The 19,360-nt window shown below is 38.2% G+C and overlaps 1 protein-coding gene across 2 annotated transcripts in view; it reads right to left on the reverse strand.

Annotated features, from left to right (window-relative positions):
• Positions 1-6,091: 6,091 nt before the first annotated feature.
• Positions 6,092-19,360, reverse strand: part of cemip2 (cell migration inducing hyaluronidase 2) — a 30,803-nt gene continuing 17,534 nt past the window's right edge. For both annotated transcript variants that reach the window (XM_086174253.1, XM_086174254.1), the window contains 16 exons: positions 18,645-18,850; positions 17,748-17,817; positions 17,093-17,221; positions 15,821-15,909; positions 14,045-14,176; positions 13,587-13,622; positions 12,793-12,948; positions 12,182-12,359; positions 11,747-11,962; positions 11,451-11,662; positions 10,638-10,820; positions 10,219-10,438; positions 10,011-10,112; positions 9,771-9,916; positions 9,545-9,651; positions 6,092-9,429 (listed from right to left, as the gene is read on the reverse strand). In XM_086174253.1, coding sequence (XP_086030379.1) covers positions 9,230-9,429; positions 9,545-9,651; positions 9,771-9,916; positions 10,011-10,112; positions 10,219-10,438; positions 10,638-10,820; positions 11,451-11,662; positions 11,747-11,962; positions 12,182-12,359; positions 12,793-12,948; positions 13,587-13,622; positions 14,045-14,176; positions 15,821-15,909; positions 17,093-17,221; positions 17,748-17,817; positions 18,645-18,850 — 2,382 coding nt within the window. In that variant the 3' untranslated portion in view covers positions 6,092-9,229. The remainder of the gene's footprint in view (positions 9,430-9,544; positions 9,652-9,770; positions 9,917-10,010; positions 10,113-10,218; positions 10,439-10,637; positions 10,821-11,450; positions 11,663-11,746; positions 11,963-12,181; positions 12,360-12,792; positions 12,949-13,586; positions 13,623-14,044; positions 14,177-15,820; positions 15,910-17,092; positions 17,222-17,747; positions 17,818-18,644; positions 18,851-19,360) is intronic.

Below are 19,360 nucleotides of genomic sequence, written 5' to 3' on the forward strand. Positions count from 1 at the left end.
TTTGAAAATCAGTATAATGAATTCTGCATCGCCTCATCCCTGAACATTGTAGCCTGTGAAAACTTTCCTCCCCACAATTCTAATTTTCCATATCCTCTCATTTTTAGTTTTCACCCGGTTTTGGATCATGATGCGAGACACGGCGTTGTGATTTAAACTAATATACAAACTGTCTTCTTTCATGAAATGAATCTTAGTTTAGATGACAGAAAACTTTATACCAAGAGTAAGATGGCTGATATGTTTGGTGCACTGTTAATTAGCTTCTGTCTCCTGTCATATCTGAACACTAATTACTACTTCCTCTCTCTATGTGACAGAAAGGTTGGGGATGCATTTTTAAGCAGGCTGATGCCATCAATAATTTACACACAGCATCCACAGACTATCTGGGTGTTTCTGTTGGCCACAGTTTGTCATTTTATCTCGAATATGTTGGCTTTGCGTGTCAAGCACATATTTACAGGTAATACTCAATGGAGTATCACCAATCTTAGCAGTCAGAAAACGAGGATCTGCACAATTAACACTGTTGCTATATATCGCACCTTTGACAACTGCTGTATAACCAAAAAAATTAGATGCCTCCACAAACAAACATATTCTCTGTTTTTAACCTCTGTGCAGCAGCTGTTTAACTGCTGAAGACTCGAGAGACTGCCATATTATAATCATAAATCAGCCAAAAGTGAATGAAGCCTCCTGAAGCGAACTGTCAGCAAACTCCTACTCATCTCTCAGGGTGTTTGACAACATTCACAGTGACGGTTGGGGGACCAACAATCCTGAATATGCTCACAAATGATGCATTTGTGGTAGAGCTGCTTTTAATGACTCACTTGTGCTGGCACTCCACCACATACCTTAATGAGGGACAGCTCATCCGTGTGTGAATGAGAAGAAGAGACTTGCTTGAAGGCAAGGCGCTTTCCATGGAGAAAAGACCAAAAAGCCCAATAAATTTAAATGAAAAACCAAACAAACTTAGATATGCACAAATACAACACAGAACGCTAACACCTCTGGCCACGGCTTAATCATCTGACCTTTTGTCAGACACACTTTTGCAGTGGAGTACGGCGAGAACCAGCATATGCATGTACTTGAGTTATTTGAAAGACTTCATGCACTTAAGACGCGTGAAGATATAAATGACAAGATCACCAAAGTTCTGGGGCAGAGAGCCCCTAAAAAGCATGTTCTGGAGAAACTGTGCTAAATCCATGTTTTAACAGACTAAGGAGAAGGCTATTGAGGATGATTTATACATAGAGAGCATATGGTTGCTTTGGTGTCCAACAGCCAACAGATGGAGGAACAAAGCAAGAAAGAGGGACTGTGGTGCCAACAATCATTTATTCAGCAGCCCACCACTTCTTAGCATTGATCTGTCATTACAGTTTACTTAATGCAGTATTTATGAACAACAAGCAACAGACAGCAAACCAAATGTTGCACTCTTACTTTTGACAAATCAGTGTCCTCATATCTTTTTTTCTCAACTTTGACTTGAAAAAACAGTCTTCATAAGAGTAAACTTGCCTCGTGACTAGCATACATATATCAAGTACAGACTATAGTTTTGTGTCCATCTCAGCAATTCAGTCTGTCAGATGTCTTACCACTATGAGGATCTCAGAAGCTCCTTTGGGAAACGCTTCTGTGCTTTGTCTTCCTTGAATTTTGAACTTCTAAATCTTCTTCTGGGGGAAAGAAAAAGGCTTCTTCTCTCGTTTAAATATAAAAAATGCAAAGTTGGACCATTTTAGGAATAAATGGAGAAAGAGGTAAAAACAACAAATGATTGGAGGAGGAGAGAAATGAAGCTGTAGATGTAAGATGGACAGCTCCAGGAGTCAGAAGCCACAGGTGGGCAAGACATCCCTCTGATAGAGGGGGCGTGTGGGAGATCAGGGTGTGACGCAGCCTCCGTAGGTGTGTGCATGTGTATGATACTGTCAGTCCTTGGAAAAACACATCTGCAGGTCGAGGGGAAACACAGTGCTGAGGATTAAAGTAGTATATTAAGGGTTTACATCACATCATCGTCAGAACTGGATATCTCAATAAATGTTTCCAAACAATATGAAACTCAAAAATGTGATGTATTAAACATTGAAATTATATCCGTCCCTGAAAGTGAAGGAACGAACAAGCTCTCATGTAGCCACCATACTGTAGATATTAAATACATTTTCAATGTGATCCCATCTTTTTTTGTCCATGTATAAGATTAGATAAGGTTTTCTTTGTTCTGTCTGGCTGATTCATCTGTATTCTGCAACCAACTGTGATGTGGCACAGGGAGAGAAGTAGGCTCAAGCTGATGAGTGACCTATTGTGGGCAAATCTAGCAGAGGTCCTGGCTCACTGAGTGTTCAGCCGGTTGGAATATCAGCAGCAGTGGCACTGGAGTCAGAGTTTCACTGAGGCGCTCTTTGGCGTAAGGCTCAATGGAGTGTGTTGCCACTTTTCCGCCGGATCCTTTGAGCATCTCCCTGGGTTGGGTTGCTAGGCGAAGGAGCTATGGAGTCCACACACCCCAAATCTCCCCCAATACATGCACACTGGTATGCTGTTTAAAGGGAGGAGGTTTAATGATAGCAAATAAACTAAAGTAAACACCAGGAGGCTAACAAGTGTTAATTTAGTATGGCGCTTTGCCATGAATTAATGAAGAGATCATTCAGATGCCACAGCAACAGAGAGGAGGAGTTGTCTTGTGGGCCAGAATTAGGGGCCATTGATTATTTTAGGGCCTGGTGATGACTCTCTGTTGTCTGGAAACGTTAGAATGACATAATGTCCGAGTTTTCCCGGAGATATCCCTCCAAAATATTTTTGTTTTTCCCCTCTTTAACTGTTAAGTCTTCAAATCTCGGTTATCTAAATCTCTCCCCGGCCATTTGCCACACTATGCTTGCTTAAGTTCTCCAACCCTCTCTTCTCCCTCCACGGCTTGTCAGCCTGTCACATCAGCTGCAAACTGGAACTAATCACGGCCATGCTCATTTACACGCCACTCCATCATGAAAACCTTTACATCTGCTGCATTCACAACAGTTTCCTCTCCGAGATAAATCCACCAGATACATGGAGATACGGATTTAGGGGATGAGTTGATGCACTCCGTAAAGCAATTACAAGAGACAAAGTATCCAAGCTACAGTAGCTACTCATAACAGTAAAGCAAATAGTTATCAATCGCATGTGGCTTATAGTGCGAGTCCATTTGACAGGATTGTTTTTACAGATATTATTAATAGCCTTCATTATGGAGACAACAACAATGGTGAGCAGAAGTATGAAAAGTATAAATACTAGTGATGGAATAGAGAATACCAAATAGAGCGATCAGCATTGAATCCGCACCTCAATTCTCAATTCATGATTTGTCTGTATCGCATTAGATGGAATACAGATTGCTACTTTGATGAAAGACTGATGATATGCCACTGGATCCTCAATGACACCTTCATCAATCTCCTTTTTTCAGGCAGTTATCTGCTACCTAATTACAAGAAGAAAGACTGAAGAAAAGCTCAAAAGTATTGAATTATGTAACTACTGCAGTCAAATCAGTGGTGACTCAAAATTAGTTACCAACCACAAACAGATACTCAGCTGACTGGGTGATTGAGAGAAATAATATCACAACGTACAAAGCTTAATTTCTTTCGATAAATATTCTATTTCCTAAGATGCCTAAGATGCCAGGCCATTCACTTGTGGCCTGTTGCTATGATTTTGAAAAGGAAGCTTTGGAATACATGATAAATAAATTGCCAAATACACCGGCAAAATTGTCAAAAACAAAAACAGTTCTGTTAGACTACCAGATGTGAATATTCATCTACATAAAAATACTGTATCACCCTTTTCAGTGTTGACAGAAATATGTTATGACAATTGACCGGTATCCAAATGGTACTTAAATATTGGCCAGCACTACTCTCATATTTCTCTGGCAGTTTAGGTGGCCTCAATTGTCCCTGTGGGATGTAAATCATTTTTCTTAACCTCAGTTATGATATGTATCAGCGATCAGCACATTCGAATATTAGCTACCACAGTATGGATGCTTTGACCACATATCTGTAATATTGCATTTAGATATAAGGAAAGCCAAAGACATTTACATTTTTGTCACATGCATAAAAAAAGGTCTCAGGAGCCTAAATCATCTACTGACTCATGTAACACAGTGTGGCTTTAAGAATCTCACGCTGAGTTTTAGCATTTAACCAATCACCTATTCAAGGCCTAAACCACATCATGTAGCCACACTAATTGAAATGCAGTCTAAGCACTTTGAACGATAAACAACTGCATCATAATCCCATTTTTATTGCATTTCTTTGGGGGCTTATTGGCCTGTATCGTGCTGTGTGGAAAGAAAATTGCATTTTTTTCTTGTAGAAGGTCTTACTGGGACAGATCCAGTCATATCAATACTTACACTGGATTGATAGCGACCAATTGGGTTAATTGGAAGGGGAAAGCAATGAGCCACTTCATGCTGACAGGTAGTTAACTACAATATAACTATGGTGGGAAATGAGGAAAATGTTGTTGAGGGAGTAGTACATGTATAAGATAAGATAAGATAAGATAAGATAAGATAACGCTTTATTGATCACCACAGGGGGAATTTGAGTGTCACAGTAGCACAAGAAATAACAATAGCCGTTCACTGAATTACTACCAGGACTCAAGTTAAATAAATAGCAAATAACTGATCTCAACCGAAACTGGAAACCACTACAGAAGTCTTATTCTGCTGCACCAGGCCTGAAACAGTCTAGAATGGGGGTGTTATCAAAAAGATCTGTGATTTCCTGTGTATGTGTCACTTTGTTACTACTAATGTGACATTAAGCAGATAGGAGATGCACATAATTCCTCAGGGAAGTGGACACTAGAAGAATGGTTGTCATAGAAATGGACCCCTGCATGGCAGTCAGAATTGTTTAATTATTCAGGACCACCATCACTGAGCACCAGCAGGGAATCAGCTGGAGTCACTGAAACGATGGAATGAGGAGATCATATGATGTGGCCCGTTTGGAATCCAGATAAACTTGCAAGTGATAAACTGTTGGGACCTGAAACTCTGAATTCTGTTCTTGAGGATTTGGCTGAATTTCATCACATTCTATTTTCTTTCCAACATGAAAATATTATTTTCTCCTTCCTTTTTTTCTAAAGGTATTTTAATAATAATGACCTGAGAAATCAAATAAAGATAGAACCCAAATATGTTAAAGTAGAATAAAAGAGGCCATGTGACTGTAACTAACCCTGACAGAAATAAAGTATGATAACTCCAAGCTGATCTCTTGACATCTTTGGCAAATCACAACCTCCATTTTTTTTTTTAATTTTCAGAAATTCATTCATTTAATCTGTACTGCACATAGGGTTGTAGGGGGGGCTGGAGTCAATCCCAGCAGGTACTGGGCAGGAGGCGGGGTAGACCCTTGACCGGTTGCCAGTCACGGGGGCCACATTTCGAGCCATACAACAATTCAATGTACTGTTCACTCTTATGGTCAATGTTGTCTCCAATTAACCTGCTGTGTGTTTTGGACCTCGGTAAGATCTGGAGAAAGCCCACCCAGTAAGGTGGAAAACAAGCAAACTCCAGACAGAAGAGTCACGTCCAGGTTATTAGTGCATGGAGACTTTTTGCTAAGAGGGCAGATTTGCTGACTACTGTACTGCCTCACACATACATTAAAAATTATACATTAAGAAACTAGAAAATGATTTCTTTACCTCTGGACATCTTGGTAGTCAGAGACAGATGTATTTTTTTTGTTGATTTATAGCATAATAAAACCAGAAGCTAGCAAAACTGGATTGATCTGCTAAACCACTAGCTACATTATTGAGCATTGTGTGGACAAAAATAAATTTGCCAACAATGTCTACCTTATCATTTCCACACATGTAATGTTTTTCTGTCCTGACCAAAATATTGGGGAGAAATTATCTGTGGGTTAAATAATGAAACTGATCAAATACCAGACTTGCTGAAAATCTTCTTTTGCGGCAGACATTCATCATGTTGGAAGTATAAAAACAGGTTTAGCTGATTTAGCAACATTAGCTAATGTCTGGCCCCCTTATAGATGAGCCAAACTTAACTTTAATATTCACTGCTGTGCATTTACCTGCTTCACAAGCAAGTCAAAGCATGGTACTATAATAGCTTTTTTCTATTTCCATTTATTTCAGAGCAGAGGTGAACCAATTATTAAAGCTTAATGTCAGTAAAAAATTAACTGGAGAACCTTGACCAGAGAATTATAAGAATAAATGAATAATTACAGAGAGATTGCCATTTCAATACACACTTCGGAGGATTTCATCAGAGTATATTTTATCATTATCGAATGTAGCCAAGCCCGAAGGCCTTTTGGTAAACAGATTTGTTATCTAAGATGTCTTCCATGCCCTATATTGTGGTTTTATCCTTTCAAAGGATGTGAGGATTTTAACATAATTATAACCCATGACAGAAGAAGAAAAAAAAAAGAGAAAAAAGAAATCTGTTGGAATGTGCCACACATTGGGATTGTTTTTTATACTCTCCTGAAAACAATTTACATTATATTGCTTAAGGCTGCCACCCACTCTCAAGCATACACTGACACCAGTAACATATTTTTAGTCTTAGCCTCTAATTGTAATAGCACAGTTCAAAAAACCTGCATATTGCACAATTACATCTCAGCTGTAAAGAACATTACGTCCATCCTTGCAGCATAGCAACAGGAAGATTTTTTTATCAAATGTCAACCTACACGGTGGTGTCTGCTGACCAAACGATGTGACTTTATATATTTCCAGGTCACGAACATGGCTCAGAAGAGATAATTGGTAATGAAATACCTTGCTACTGTGATTTTTTTCCCTCCAAATGACTGATGATGGAGGCTGCAGCATCCTCCCCATAATCATAATACAGGAAAACTATTTTATATAGTTATATATTTCACACAGTGCAGTGTAAATTGACTCTGTCTTTTTGGTTTCTATATTGACAAGAAGTGGGCATGGTGGTCTGCACTGTTTTAGGATGCACATATCTTTAAACGGTGGCAGTTCTGTATCCCTTGCTTGTCAAGGGTTCTCTCAGATTTATCTTTAGGGACTTTAACAGAAATAGTTAGCACTCCTTTGACAGAATGAGGCAGGTCTCTTAATTAATACATCCATTTTTATAACCTTGCCTCATTGGCATACTGACACAAGGTGCCCCTCAAAAGGTCACCTTTCCTCATTACAACATGTCTCTACTTTCCTTTCGATATTTTGTATTTTTGAAGATCTATTACTTCCAGAGCTTCTGACATTGCAATAGCCTTCTTGACATGAAAAAAGTTTAGGACTGATGAGCAAAATAGAATTTGCCGGTTAGATTCAAGCTGCAGTGTTGCCATCTTCAACTTGCATTAACGTTGTCATTATTCATGTGAGGAACTACAGGACAAGGATGTGAAGCAGGAGATCGTCATAAGAGCCAGCCTGCCCTCAAGTGGTAGAATAAGTAAAGTGAAACGCATATGGGATCCAACTAATTTTGATTTGCATTAGTTCGGGCCTATAATTTGTGGAAAATCAAATACAACCATAACACAAAAGCATAAATGTTTATTTCCTTAAAAAATACGGTTCTAAAGTTCTCATGTTTCGAGATATTTTTTTTTTTCCCCACATCATTTTTCAATTTGCAAAAATTACAAAATTACTAAATACGAAACCTGTTTGACACTGACAAGAACAGATTGAGTGAATAATCATATTTACAAAACTCACTTAGAATTTAAAACATTAAGAACTCTGTGCATCTCAAAAGCATCAATCAAACAAAATGCAAAGGTCAGAAACGTTTTGCTCTCGTACTTTCCTCACTTTAACAGAAGAGTGGTTAAAAAGGCAACAAGGTAATTGTCCTCTGTAGCACAGTTACTCAAAAACTCACACAGTTACACAGTCACAGATAGATACTTAGCGTCGCTCAGTGGGGGAGCCCTGCTCACATCCAAATAGCCTTTCAAAGATAGCATCCTGTAAGATTTGACATAAACCTTATGTCATAAAGCTGGTATGATATTTTACATTTGATGCTCGTTACTGTATAGCTGGCTTGCTGTCTCTCAAAATGTATTCTGTAATTACAGCATATCTCAAGACACTGTTTTGGCAATAATGCACATAAAAGATGCTGAATAAGGCAGATGAAAAGTAACATTCATTTTTTTTAAGAATATAAAAAAAATGAGGAAAAGTGTATGTATATTTGTGCAGTACTTGTAGAGATAAATAAAAAAATCCAGTAGGTCCATTTTGGAATCCACTTAAAGGTGCTTCATTATTTTGTACAGCTGCACTATGATCAGAGGAGGTTTTCCAGTTTTACTTATGACAGACAGCAACTAAAGAAAACGGGTGTCGGGATTAGTCGGGAAAAACGTGATGGCCCGCATACTCTCTGGAAGTGATGAAGTTAATTATTTCTTGATAATTTGTAAATTAGATAGCAATAAAAATCAAATAAGGCAAATAAGCCTAATTAAATTCACTGCATATATGAATATGGCTTGTTCTGGCTTGAATTAAAATCACAAGTCTCAAAATAAATAATCTTAACAGTAATTACAACTACACTACTGGCTCGGATTTATTAGGCTTTTGTATTAATATCTAGATTAATACTGCTGTGAAATTCTCAGTTGATATGGTACTTCTTTCATTATGACTATTTGACCTGAGCACTTAAAACCCATCCTAACAGTTCTGGTCAAAAACCGTCTCAATTCTGGGATGACATACTCATAAAATATCCTTCCAACCTATGTGAAAGCAATACACTGAGTTCTGCTTTCATGCATTCCACAGCAATACACCAGGACGGAAATGCTGACTGTTGCTTTGAATTATTTTTCTGTTGTAAAAAATAAAATAAGAGTTAATGAAAGCTCCTTTTGATTACTTTGGCTACGTAGGCAAACTGTTTCTAGAGAAGAAAAGTGCATTGACTCAATGGCCAAAGGCATGCTTATACATACATATACAAACAAAATCACAAACACAACATCTTTGCCATCATTAAATTCAATAAATTAAATTTCAGCAGTTCACATTCATCATCTGGTTGTGTCTGTTTGTGTCTCAGTATGCAAGCATGTTTGTGGTAGGTGCGTTATGTGTTTCACATCAGTCATTGTTGGACTGTGGCTTTTTTAAGCAGCTCCAGGTCTTTGCGTTTTTGAGATACAGGTGGTGAACAACCATATGATTCCAGTCCAAGAGGCAAGTACCGCTCCTGCAGCCCCAGGAAGTCATCCCCATGCACTGCTTTGAGTGAGACCCACGGAGGGGATGAGGAGCTGCCTTGGAAACCCCAGAGTGCAAGACTCTCTACAGTGAGAAACATCAATGACAGATATATATATATAGTATATGTATATGTGGTAAGAAGGCATTTTCCTGACAGAAAAGTAAAAAGACAAACACAGGAGGGAGTAATACTAACCTTTACTGTGCAGATCAGCAACTTTTGCCAAACCAAAGGAAACAAGATACGGAGCTACAGAGTGCAAGTCTTCTGGCAGTCCTCGTGTTGCCATGAGCACTATAGACCTATTACAAAAAAACATGTCAATCAAACAATTCAGACGAAATTGGCAACTTGTACCTAAAAAGAATAAACTAAAAAAAAAGAGGCAGCCTACAATCCAATACATTTTTCTCCCACCCACCTCTTTGGTGCGCCACTTTTAAGGAACTGTTTCATCCGCGTGTCCAATTTGGAGAAGGAGTTTTTTTGGGTGACTTTCCCAGAGCAGGCATCCACAGTTACAAGAAAATACCCAGATTGAGAGAAGGGCATTTTGACGTCATTCACCTGAAAGGGGACATCAGAGAGAGAGAGATCATACAGGTTCGAGTATTAATTCTAATCCTCTAATATGAAGGCAGGATGTCCAAAATCAGCTCACAGTGATAAAGGAGCTGTTGTCTCTTCTCTGTTGCTCTTTTCTGCTGAGAGACTTGATTTGTGTTTGGAGGTAGGGCATCCATGGTTCACTGGAAAACACAAGCTAAGAAAAAAATGTAAGAAGAGTCATGGGAGCCTCTGAGTATTTAGAACCGTTACTGTATTTCAGGATGCGAAACAGTAATTGTGTTTAGAGTACCTATACAAACCTGTTTTGCTCCACAGCCCTTACAGGGTTGTGTATTTAGGGCCGGCATTGGCACCACAGCTGAGGGACTTTTTGTGTACTTGGGATAAGTTTTGGCTGTGCAGTTACACGTCACTTTTGAAGTTGTAGTAGCCAAGACTTTCACTCTCTCACAGCCTTTCACTGAGCAATAGCTGTAACCGTCACGACCATGCCTAGCCCGAAGGTAGAGCCACAACAGTCTGGGGGGTTGGGAGCAGGAAGAGCTGATCAACATCATGTGTCGTATTTCAGATGGCTCAGTCATTATTTTAAAACTTGTAGGTCAATGCAAAGCAATAGCTGGGACCACAACAAACTCAACTCTGCAGTGCAATATATCTGTATCATAGAGGGAAGAAAGGAAGGATGAAAAATTCGGTGGATGTTTTCTGCTCTCACCCAGCTGTTTTATCAAAGAAGTACTTCCTCTCTAATGGTTTCTTCTCAAGTTCTGCGAGAGATGGCACAGTGCCGTAGTCTGTGATGTCATCAAAGGTGTTGCTTTGTCTATCGTTGATATCAGCCATGATCTGAAATGTGGTGTCTGATGGGTAACAGAGTCCAACCAGTACCCAGTCATCTCTGAAAAATGAAAACAATGAAATGTATATGCTTTGCTGTTAATTGCATTACCCTAAGAAAGATGATATAGCCCCCATAAAAAATAAAATTATCAAGAAGCTCACACATACTGGCTAAATTAAATCTGGCCTGTCAATGGTGCAACATAAGTCCTGTACTATTAATAAGTAATGCATAAAGATTTGCCTTCTCCTAATGCATTACTATTCTTAAACTTTTTTTCAAAAACATCTGTGCATCTATGTTTAACAATCTGATCCTCAATGCACATAAAAAAGACAAACTTCACAGAACCATGGAAAACCCAACACACAGTATAAAATGAATACTCTTTTGCATGAGAGGCAGTTGTGTGAGTTTGTATTCTTATTCATGAAATGTTAAATATGTGAATCAAATCAATGAGTATCCATGGTCCTATTGTCAAAGTGCAACAGCTTCTTAAGATCTCCCAGAGCTTGTGTAATTTCATTCTTTTGCATAAAAAGGCAAAGGAATAAGAATAATCACAGCTTGAATATCCCTAATAAACACATGTTTTTGTGCCCAATAAAAACATAATTTCAGTGCCGAATAGAAAGTGGTTGCAGCCATTTTTCTCCTCACACTCAAAAATTATTGTTGACTCACTTGTCAAAATTTATAAGGGAGAGGACGACCTCTCTGGGTGCTGGTCCACTCCAATGTAGAGTATAGCTCTTACTCATCATCAGGACAGGCTGGTATTGTTGTGACACAGAGCCCTGGCTATTGATACCCCTCAGCACAAGAGGAGCCTTTGGATATTCATCCCTGTTGATTGACAGAGTGAGACTTGGAGCTCCTTGGGTCTGAATGTATACCTGAAGTGGAATACCGGTTTATGGAGTCATTATATCGGACAAAACAACGAAGGAAAATGTTGCAGATCACTTTCTCCAGTTTACCTGAGAGTAGCGACCACTACAGATCACTCCATTCCACTGGGACATCGTCTTACAGCTTGGGTGCTGGATCAAGAAATTGTCTGCCCTGCCAACATATGTGTCTTCGTAGCCAGTTACTGATCCATCTACGTCATGGAAGATCGAGTTCTTATCACCATCAAGATCATTCTCTTCAAACCACTGCCCAGGACGACCAAAGAAAGTCCGTAGACCCACCTGAGGATGATATGAATTCAGATTAAATTTGAACATGCTTTTGTAAATAAGCAAGTACTTAATTTAATTTGTACTTATTTCAAAACACAAATGTGCCACAAGACATTGCTACATAATGGCGGCCTTGACTGCTTTACAAAAAGATTTACAAAACAAAAAAAAATCAAGTGCGAATTGAAGTATCACGTTCATATATAAAAAACTTCAATATGTACTAACAGAAGTCTGAAAGTTGAGTTGAGACAAGTTGTTTTGTGGAGTGAGCTGCCAGGTATTCTTCAGGTTAAATCCAACTGCACTGGTATAGCGCTCAGGGGTGGGAATGAAACCACGCAGGGTGCTCTGTGTGAGCCGCACAGGACCATCATAGATTTGAAAACCTCTTATTGGAAATGTCCTAAAGCAAATGCAGAGAAGCAATTATCCATGACAGAGAAACACAGACAGAACCTGCAACTAGGTGAAGCATAACTGGAAAATAAGCTTGAGCATAAGTAACCAAAATGCCCAGGTAAATCGATTTTTCAGGAGCCCCAGTGAGTGTTTTAACCAGTACTGCATGAACTGCCTAAAATATCACTTGAGGTCAATCAGTCAAGACAGAACTTCCTTTCACAACACCAGCTCCAGTATAAAGCAGCTGCTGCCGCCTCATGTATCCATCTGTCCTACCACGTCGCTAGCTCACTTTTCCTTGTTTGTTTTTCCCAGCATATTTTTCTTTGCCAACTCCTCTCACACCAACTACTGCTATTTCCTAGTCTAGATTTTTTCCCTCAAGCCCTAATGTTTACCTTTCCTCTCTTGATCCATGTAATTTTGCCTCTCACCTATTTCTCGGGAGTGTCCTCATCTTGTTATCGATTCCTCCTAAACCCCAGTATTTATTCTGTCCTCCGTTGGTTCCTCTGTTTCGGCTTTCACCCACAAATAATGACTGTTTCACCTCTTGACTCGACCCTTCATCCTTAGGGTAGCTGCCATCACTGAAAAATGAGAATTTGATTTAAAAAGGTATTCTGAATTTGAAAACATATTTTTGGCAAATCAGAACAAATGGTATGCATGTAAAGCTTATCGAATGTACTGCATTGTGTTTGCATCTAAAAGACAAAAGAATTGAAGAATTCGCTGATCTATAGATCCCCCAACTGAAACAGGCCAATGTGGCATCACTTAGTATTTTTCCAGCGCTTACATAACAGTTTTAACCCAAGTCAGTTCAGTCTATGTGTTTTCAAAGTCTGGAATTTAAATTCTAAACACACAGGTTTTTTATCAGCATTTTTTTCTTGTTTGAGGAGTTTTGGCCTTATAACTTATAACAAAATAAATTATTTATCTTATCTCTAGCCATAATTCAACAGTTTAAAGTTTATTTTATTGTGGAAAAAGTGAGGCATCAGTGAATAAAAAGAGGAGAGAAAAAATTGAATTGTTTGGAATTTCAATGAGTAAACATGGTATTTTTGTGACCATGACTGAATTCAAACGGTCTTCTCTTTGCTTAAACAGGAAATCTGTGGTTCTTGGCAAGTTAATGTAGTAAGGAAAATAAATTTGGCTGAAAAGTATCATAAGCCTGATGTGTGCAGAATGACTTAGTATAGATCAGTGTACATACCTGGCAAAGGAAAGTCCAACTCCATTGTCTGCAAAACTGTTCAGAGGAAAAGAGGATCTCTATTACAAAATATCTGTTTCTGAAACAAAAAACACAAATGTATCCAAGGATAGAGAAGTTGGGAGTATTTTGTTACTGTCCTGACATTAGGGAAAAATAAATAAGGAACAAGTGGTAAAATTATAATTAGATAACCATCGAAAATATCCAAAAAAAACTGTAAAAGTATCCAGTAAATATTTTAAACATTGATTCCATTGATAGCATTTGCCGGGGTAAAACATGATAAGATATTTCTGAAGCTTTGTCATGGAAAGTCACCATAAATATTTTGGATGGAACTGCATATTACCCATGAAATATTTCACCATCATGATTAATTTTTCTATGATGATGACATACTGTTTTTTTTTCATTATAAATATCTCTGTCATGTTGCAGCCTATAAGTCGTCTCACCCAGAGTTCTGGATAATGATGTCACCACCACGTATCCATGCTCCCAAGTCATTGTTCTTAAAAGAGATTAGTGTGTCAATTATAGCTGCCACACGAGGAAGGCGAGGGTCAGCATCCTGGTGAGGCCGGAATCTAAAGTTGAACATAATCAGAAATTGATAAGATCAATGTTGTTGTTTACATGCATGCCCTGTGAAAACAAATTTGAATGGTGAATGGCAAATCACATTTTCAAAAAAAATATCTAGGAATTCAGCCAGTTTGAAGTTGTTTCAATAGACCGGCATGTACACATGCACAAACGCCTACCTACACTAGATGAAGAAAGGGAAAGAGCAAAGGCCTTTATTGAGTCCCATCCAGTCATGCATGCAACACAACATCAGAGAAATTTAACCACTACATTAAACCATCATGGATGAACTGTGAGAAGCAGACAACCGTTGAGCAGCACCCAGGGAGTAGTTAGAGGTTCAGTGTCCTGCCCAACAAAACCTCAACAAGCTAGGAGGTGCTTGGGAATTAAACCAGTAAATGTTTGGTTCCAAGACAACCATTCCTTAAACATAAGTCACTCTGTCCCCCAAGGGGTGACATGAATTTTCTGGAAACCTAACCCACCCCATCTTCAACCACTTTAGTACCAAAAAATGTGGTGTCTTAAGTGTGACAAAATAGTCAAATAAAATAAACCATTCTTACACAAACAAATGCTCAACGGATCTCTAATTTTAATAGTCTTTCATTGAAAACTGAAGCTGATAATCATTATGATCATAAATCGAATAATCTGTGTGCTGGTTATTCAGAATTTTGAAATCTCCAATTATAGAGCCTGGAAACTGCACACAGCTAGAGGCTCCGATTGTTATTTATCTAACGAAAACTAATGGGCAAGTAACATTTTAGAGGGAGATGTTTAGTAGAAATCCAAGCTGAAAATGGCAAGATTCAATTGCAAAATACGTGGGTGAAAAATACTTCTCCCAAAAACAGTATTGCTTTTATGTGTTTTATAAAGAAACCATGGCTTAGTTTTTCAGACAAGTTCTGATTAGGGCCCTTTTATTATGCTTGAGATACAATTAATAACCAAGAATATGATGGAACATGCCTTTCAAATGCCATATCTTGGAAAAGGATGTTTTAAAATGTTATGGCAACTAGGTAACATTTCAAGGGAACATATTAATCTTTAAAACCATTAGGAAATTGAAAAATATTATATAATTCCATGTTACATGTGTAAACACGAACACAGCTCTCTCTGATAGAACATGAGCATATATTAACATTTAAACCACCTCCATGCAACCTCTGCACACATTCAAAATGTAGCCAACAGTCTCAATGGATGCATAGGATTTTTTTTCCATCTACTTGAGGTCTGAATATGGTGAGGGAGCTCAAGACTGGACACTGTGTGTGTGAGCCCTTGTTTTTTCTGTCAACAGAAACCTGCCAGACACTCCACTAAAATGCAACACTGTATTAATATGGTCATCTATATATCCTAGTCACTTAGCATATCACAGAGGAAACATTGTAAAGGAACCAGCTATAAATACCTTTTTTATACATGTTTAATAACAGTGGCATATACACATATATTAGAAAGCCACAAATGACTTGATATATAAATACTGAGACAGATACAATGTCCAAGAAATAAATACATTCTTGAGACCAAGTAATGTGTCCTTGTCAAAAAAGTTGACAGAAAAGTTGTACAGATGACATTATGTGCTTTAAATCTGTTCACTCATGCACACTCACCTGGCATTATTATCCAGACACAGGTATTCCCTGGGGTCAGCAGCACTTGCATTGGTAGTCTTCACTCCTTTATCAATAAAGAGTCCCGCCTAAAGAGGCAAAAGTGTTTTTAGTAAAAATTAAAAAAAAGAAAAAAAGAAATGATTTCCACAGTTATGTATAGAAATCAGGCTAGAAATTGTCACAGCTTCCTACTAGAGGGACAATTAAACGAAAACTATTATGCCATCACATCTGGTTAAACAAGAAGTGTTAAAAATATCATTCTCGTAACATATAGGAAACCATTATATTTTTATTTTGTACTACGCAATGTGACAAAAACATTTGAACATTTCCTTCCCCTTGAGTCATGCTGCCTGTTGATTTTGGTTACCACAGACTTTCTACAAGTGCAGTGGCTCGCTCAGCATTAGCATCAACCCTGCAAAACTAAGCAAACTAAGAGACAGAGTTGTTATAGATAATGAACTAATGGCTATTAGCAATGCCACTTTTTGTTGATTCTGTTTAGGTGGAAAAAAAACAGAGTATGATACTCTGAACTACACGGACCCACTTTGCAGAAGAAAGTAGTGGTGGCTCGATTAGGAACTGGAGTATATATATAAATGGCCTGAAAGTAAATGTAAGTGCCTGGAACATTTAGGTTGACAGAATATTGCGATATTGCTCAATTGAAATTACTAGTGCTGCATATTCTACAGTGTGTGACAAGAGGCGATAATATAAAGTATAGAAACTAAGGTAACTCAGTGAAAGAATCCCTGTTGTACAAGGTTTGGAAAAAAGTTGGGAGAAAGGTAAACAGTATTTCTGTGAATCATTTATAATGTGTAGGAACATATTATGTATATTTACATACTTTGGAACACATGGATTAGTTTTATATGTTTGAACTGTTTTTGTTGCATGAGTCTTGTGTATATGGAAACCTCTGCAGTGAGTTGATCTTCCAGTATAAGTGAGGTATAGCCTTAAACTTCAGGGCTCCTTCCTCTATAAGTGAGGCTGCTGTGGTCAGACTGGACAAAGGACTTACAGTTTTCCTCCCTTACTTCTGTCATTTCATAACAGAGAGGACTATTGTAGAGCCCTTTGGCATGTGGGTATGAGTTTGTGTGCCTATGCCTCCACATGGCACGAACCAAGTGAGTAAGCGCTTATGTACAGTGCTTTGGTTATATATACATATTATAGTACTGCATTTTTATAAATTGTCTCAAGCAGAAATGGTTAGAATAGGTTGAACAAAAATACCACTGACAATACCTTAAAGTTAGAATGAACACGGTTGTTGTAGAAAATCCCTAGAGGAGTGAGTTCAGCTTTTGTCTCTGGTACCAACCCACTAGATTCTCCAGTGGAGGAGCTATGAAAAGCAAACCATATACCAGCATCCTGGAACGAAAAACATAATAAAGGAATACTGTAGGTTGAGAAATAAAACATATCATATCCATGGCTGAAAAGCAACAAATGAATAAATCAGGGTAGATCTTCAAACCATTTGTACGTGAGAGATTAAATTGGAAAATAAAAACAAAAATCAGAATAAAGCAGAACATCACATTAAATGTGGCCTAAAAAGGCATCTTGTAGGTGGAGGAGTATACACAACCACAATAGCTCTTAGATTTGTAGTTATCCGTCACAGACTAAGAACTTGAAAAACCCAAGTATACCATCAACCATGAACATGACCCCCAAGAGCTTCACACTGTTTATATTAGATTTCCACGTATATTACTGCGCTCAAGTATCAGACACGAAAGGCTACGAAATCCCCTTTTATTGATGGATCAATTTTTTTATCAGCATGAAAACAATGAATATTTCATTTTCACTGTGTCAAGTTCAGGAGAAGCCAGAATCCACATTGTCTCACAGCAGTTTATTATCAATAATAATAATATAGTGTTATTACCTGGGAACCAGCAGCTGCATTGCTGATAAGGTTGTTGTTGGGGTGGGTAATCCAGAATGTGGAAACTGCCCTGGGCCATACATAGACATACACAAAGAAAAAAATGTAATATGAGGATAGTACTTTGGCATAGGGAAGACTATGAAGTAACTGATCCTTCAAATAATCCACTTCTCCAACATAAACCTGATACACAAAAACCTTTGCCAACACACACACACACACACACACACACACACACACACACAGACTAACAGGCCTCACACCCACAATAACTAACATCAGCATGTCTTTCACAAGTACACGCCCTTTTTTTTTCTCCGAAAAATGTCTTGTCCAGAAAATTCTCACACTTTCATGTTTAAAATTTTAGGACATCAATCATGTTTATTTTCCTCAGGAGCAATACAGTACAAATCATTATGCATACTGTAAGGAAGTTACCCTACATTCTTAGTGGGAGTGCAATGGGTTGCAGCTCTTTATAAAGGTTATCAATGAGAGACAAAAAAAATCTGCCTTACACCATATCCATTTACTATCCATTATTAAATATCCATTTATTATTACTAAGAGAAGATATGAAGATAATACTTCATTGATCCCCATAGGGGGAATTTAAGTGTTGCAGCAATAGGGGAGAGGAAAGGTATTAAAGACATTAAACAATAACAATAAAAATAAATAGAGATATTAAAAAGGACAGAGACAACAACAGTAAAGGGAGGAAAAGAGATAAACTGCTATACAAGGACAGGAGTAAAGTGATGTGACTGAGTGACAGTTGCAGGAGGTATTGGCCATTAGTGCAGATGCAACTCTGGTCTATATTTCCATTTTCTAAATTTACTATACCTCTAATGAGAGACGAAAATGCTCATTGTCTTAATCTCTTACTTGCACTCTGTGCTGGGTGAAGGAATGTAGCCCTTGTAAACTTTGTCCCTGATACTGAGGCAGAGTGTTTCATTGCGATCGGTTGGAAGCAGAGACCCAGGTCGAGTCAGCAGGCCAAGGTTGTGGTAGAAAGTGTTGCGTTGCTCAATCCCATCCTCAAGGAAGAAACAATGACCCAAGGTGTCATACCCCACAGTGTTCTTGACCTGGTCAGAGAAACGGCGTCACAGTAAAAAGAAAGAAGATGCCAGTTAAGGACTTTACGCCACGATTCTAGATTTGATTGACTTACTCTGTATATTGCAAATGTGGTCATCCAAAACAAACACCTGATACAAGCCAAATTTGGGTCATTTATTTACTCTGTGAGTGAATCTTGGGGGGCTTCCCAAAATGTAAAAATTTATACAACAGTAGGCATGAAAATAAACAGCTAGTGTCTGCCTCACCTTTAGTGTCTTCTATGTCTGTCAGAGATTGATACACACATATTTACTTGGGACACTTCAGGGGACATTTATATTTATACCCCATTCACACATGCAGTGAAACCTTTAGGCTCTCTTGACTTTGCCCAGATGGTTTAGGTAAAAGCAAATATCAGATCAGACATTAAACTGACTTTCACCAACCAACACCCTTGTGTAAAGTCTGTGTCTCAGTAGGCATTTACGATGAGAAAGTGTGATATTTATCATGTGGTGGGAATCACATGA

Source organism: Fistularia commersonii, chromosome 26 (genome assembly GCF_037954325.1).
Source record: "Fistularia commersonii isolate RoL2024-O1a breed Wild chromosome 26, RoL_Fcom_v1.0, whole genome shotgun sequence".
Classification (NCBI taxonomy): Eukaryota; Metazoa; Chordata; class Actinopteri; order Syngnathiformes; family Fistulariidae; genus Fistularia; species Fistularia commersonii.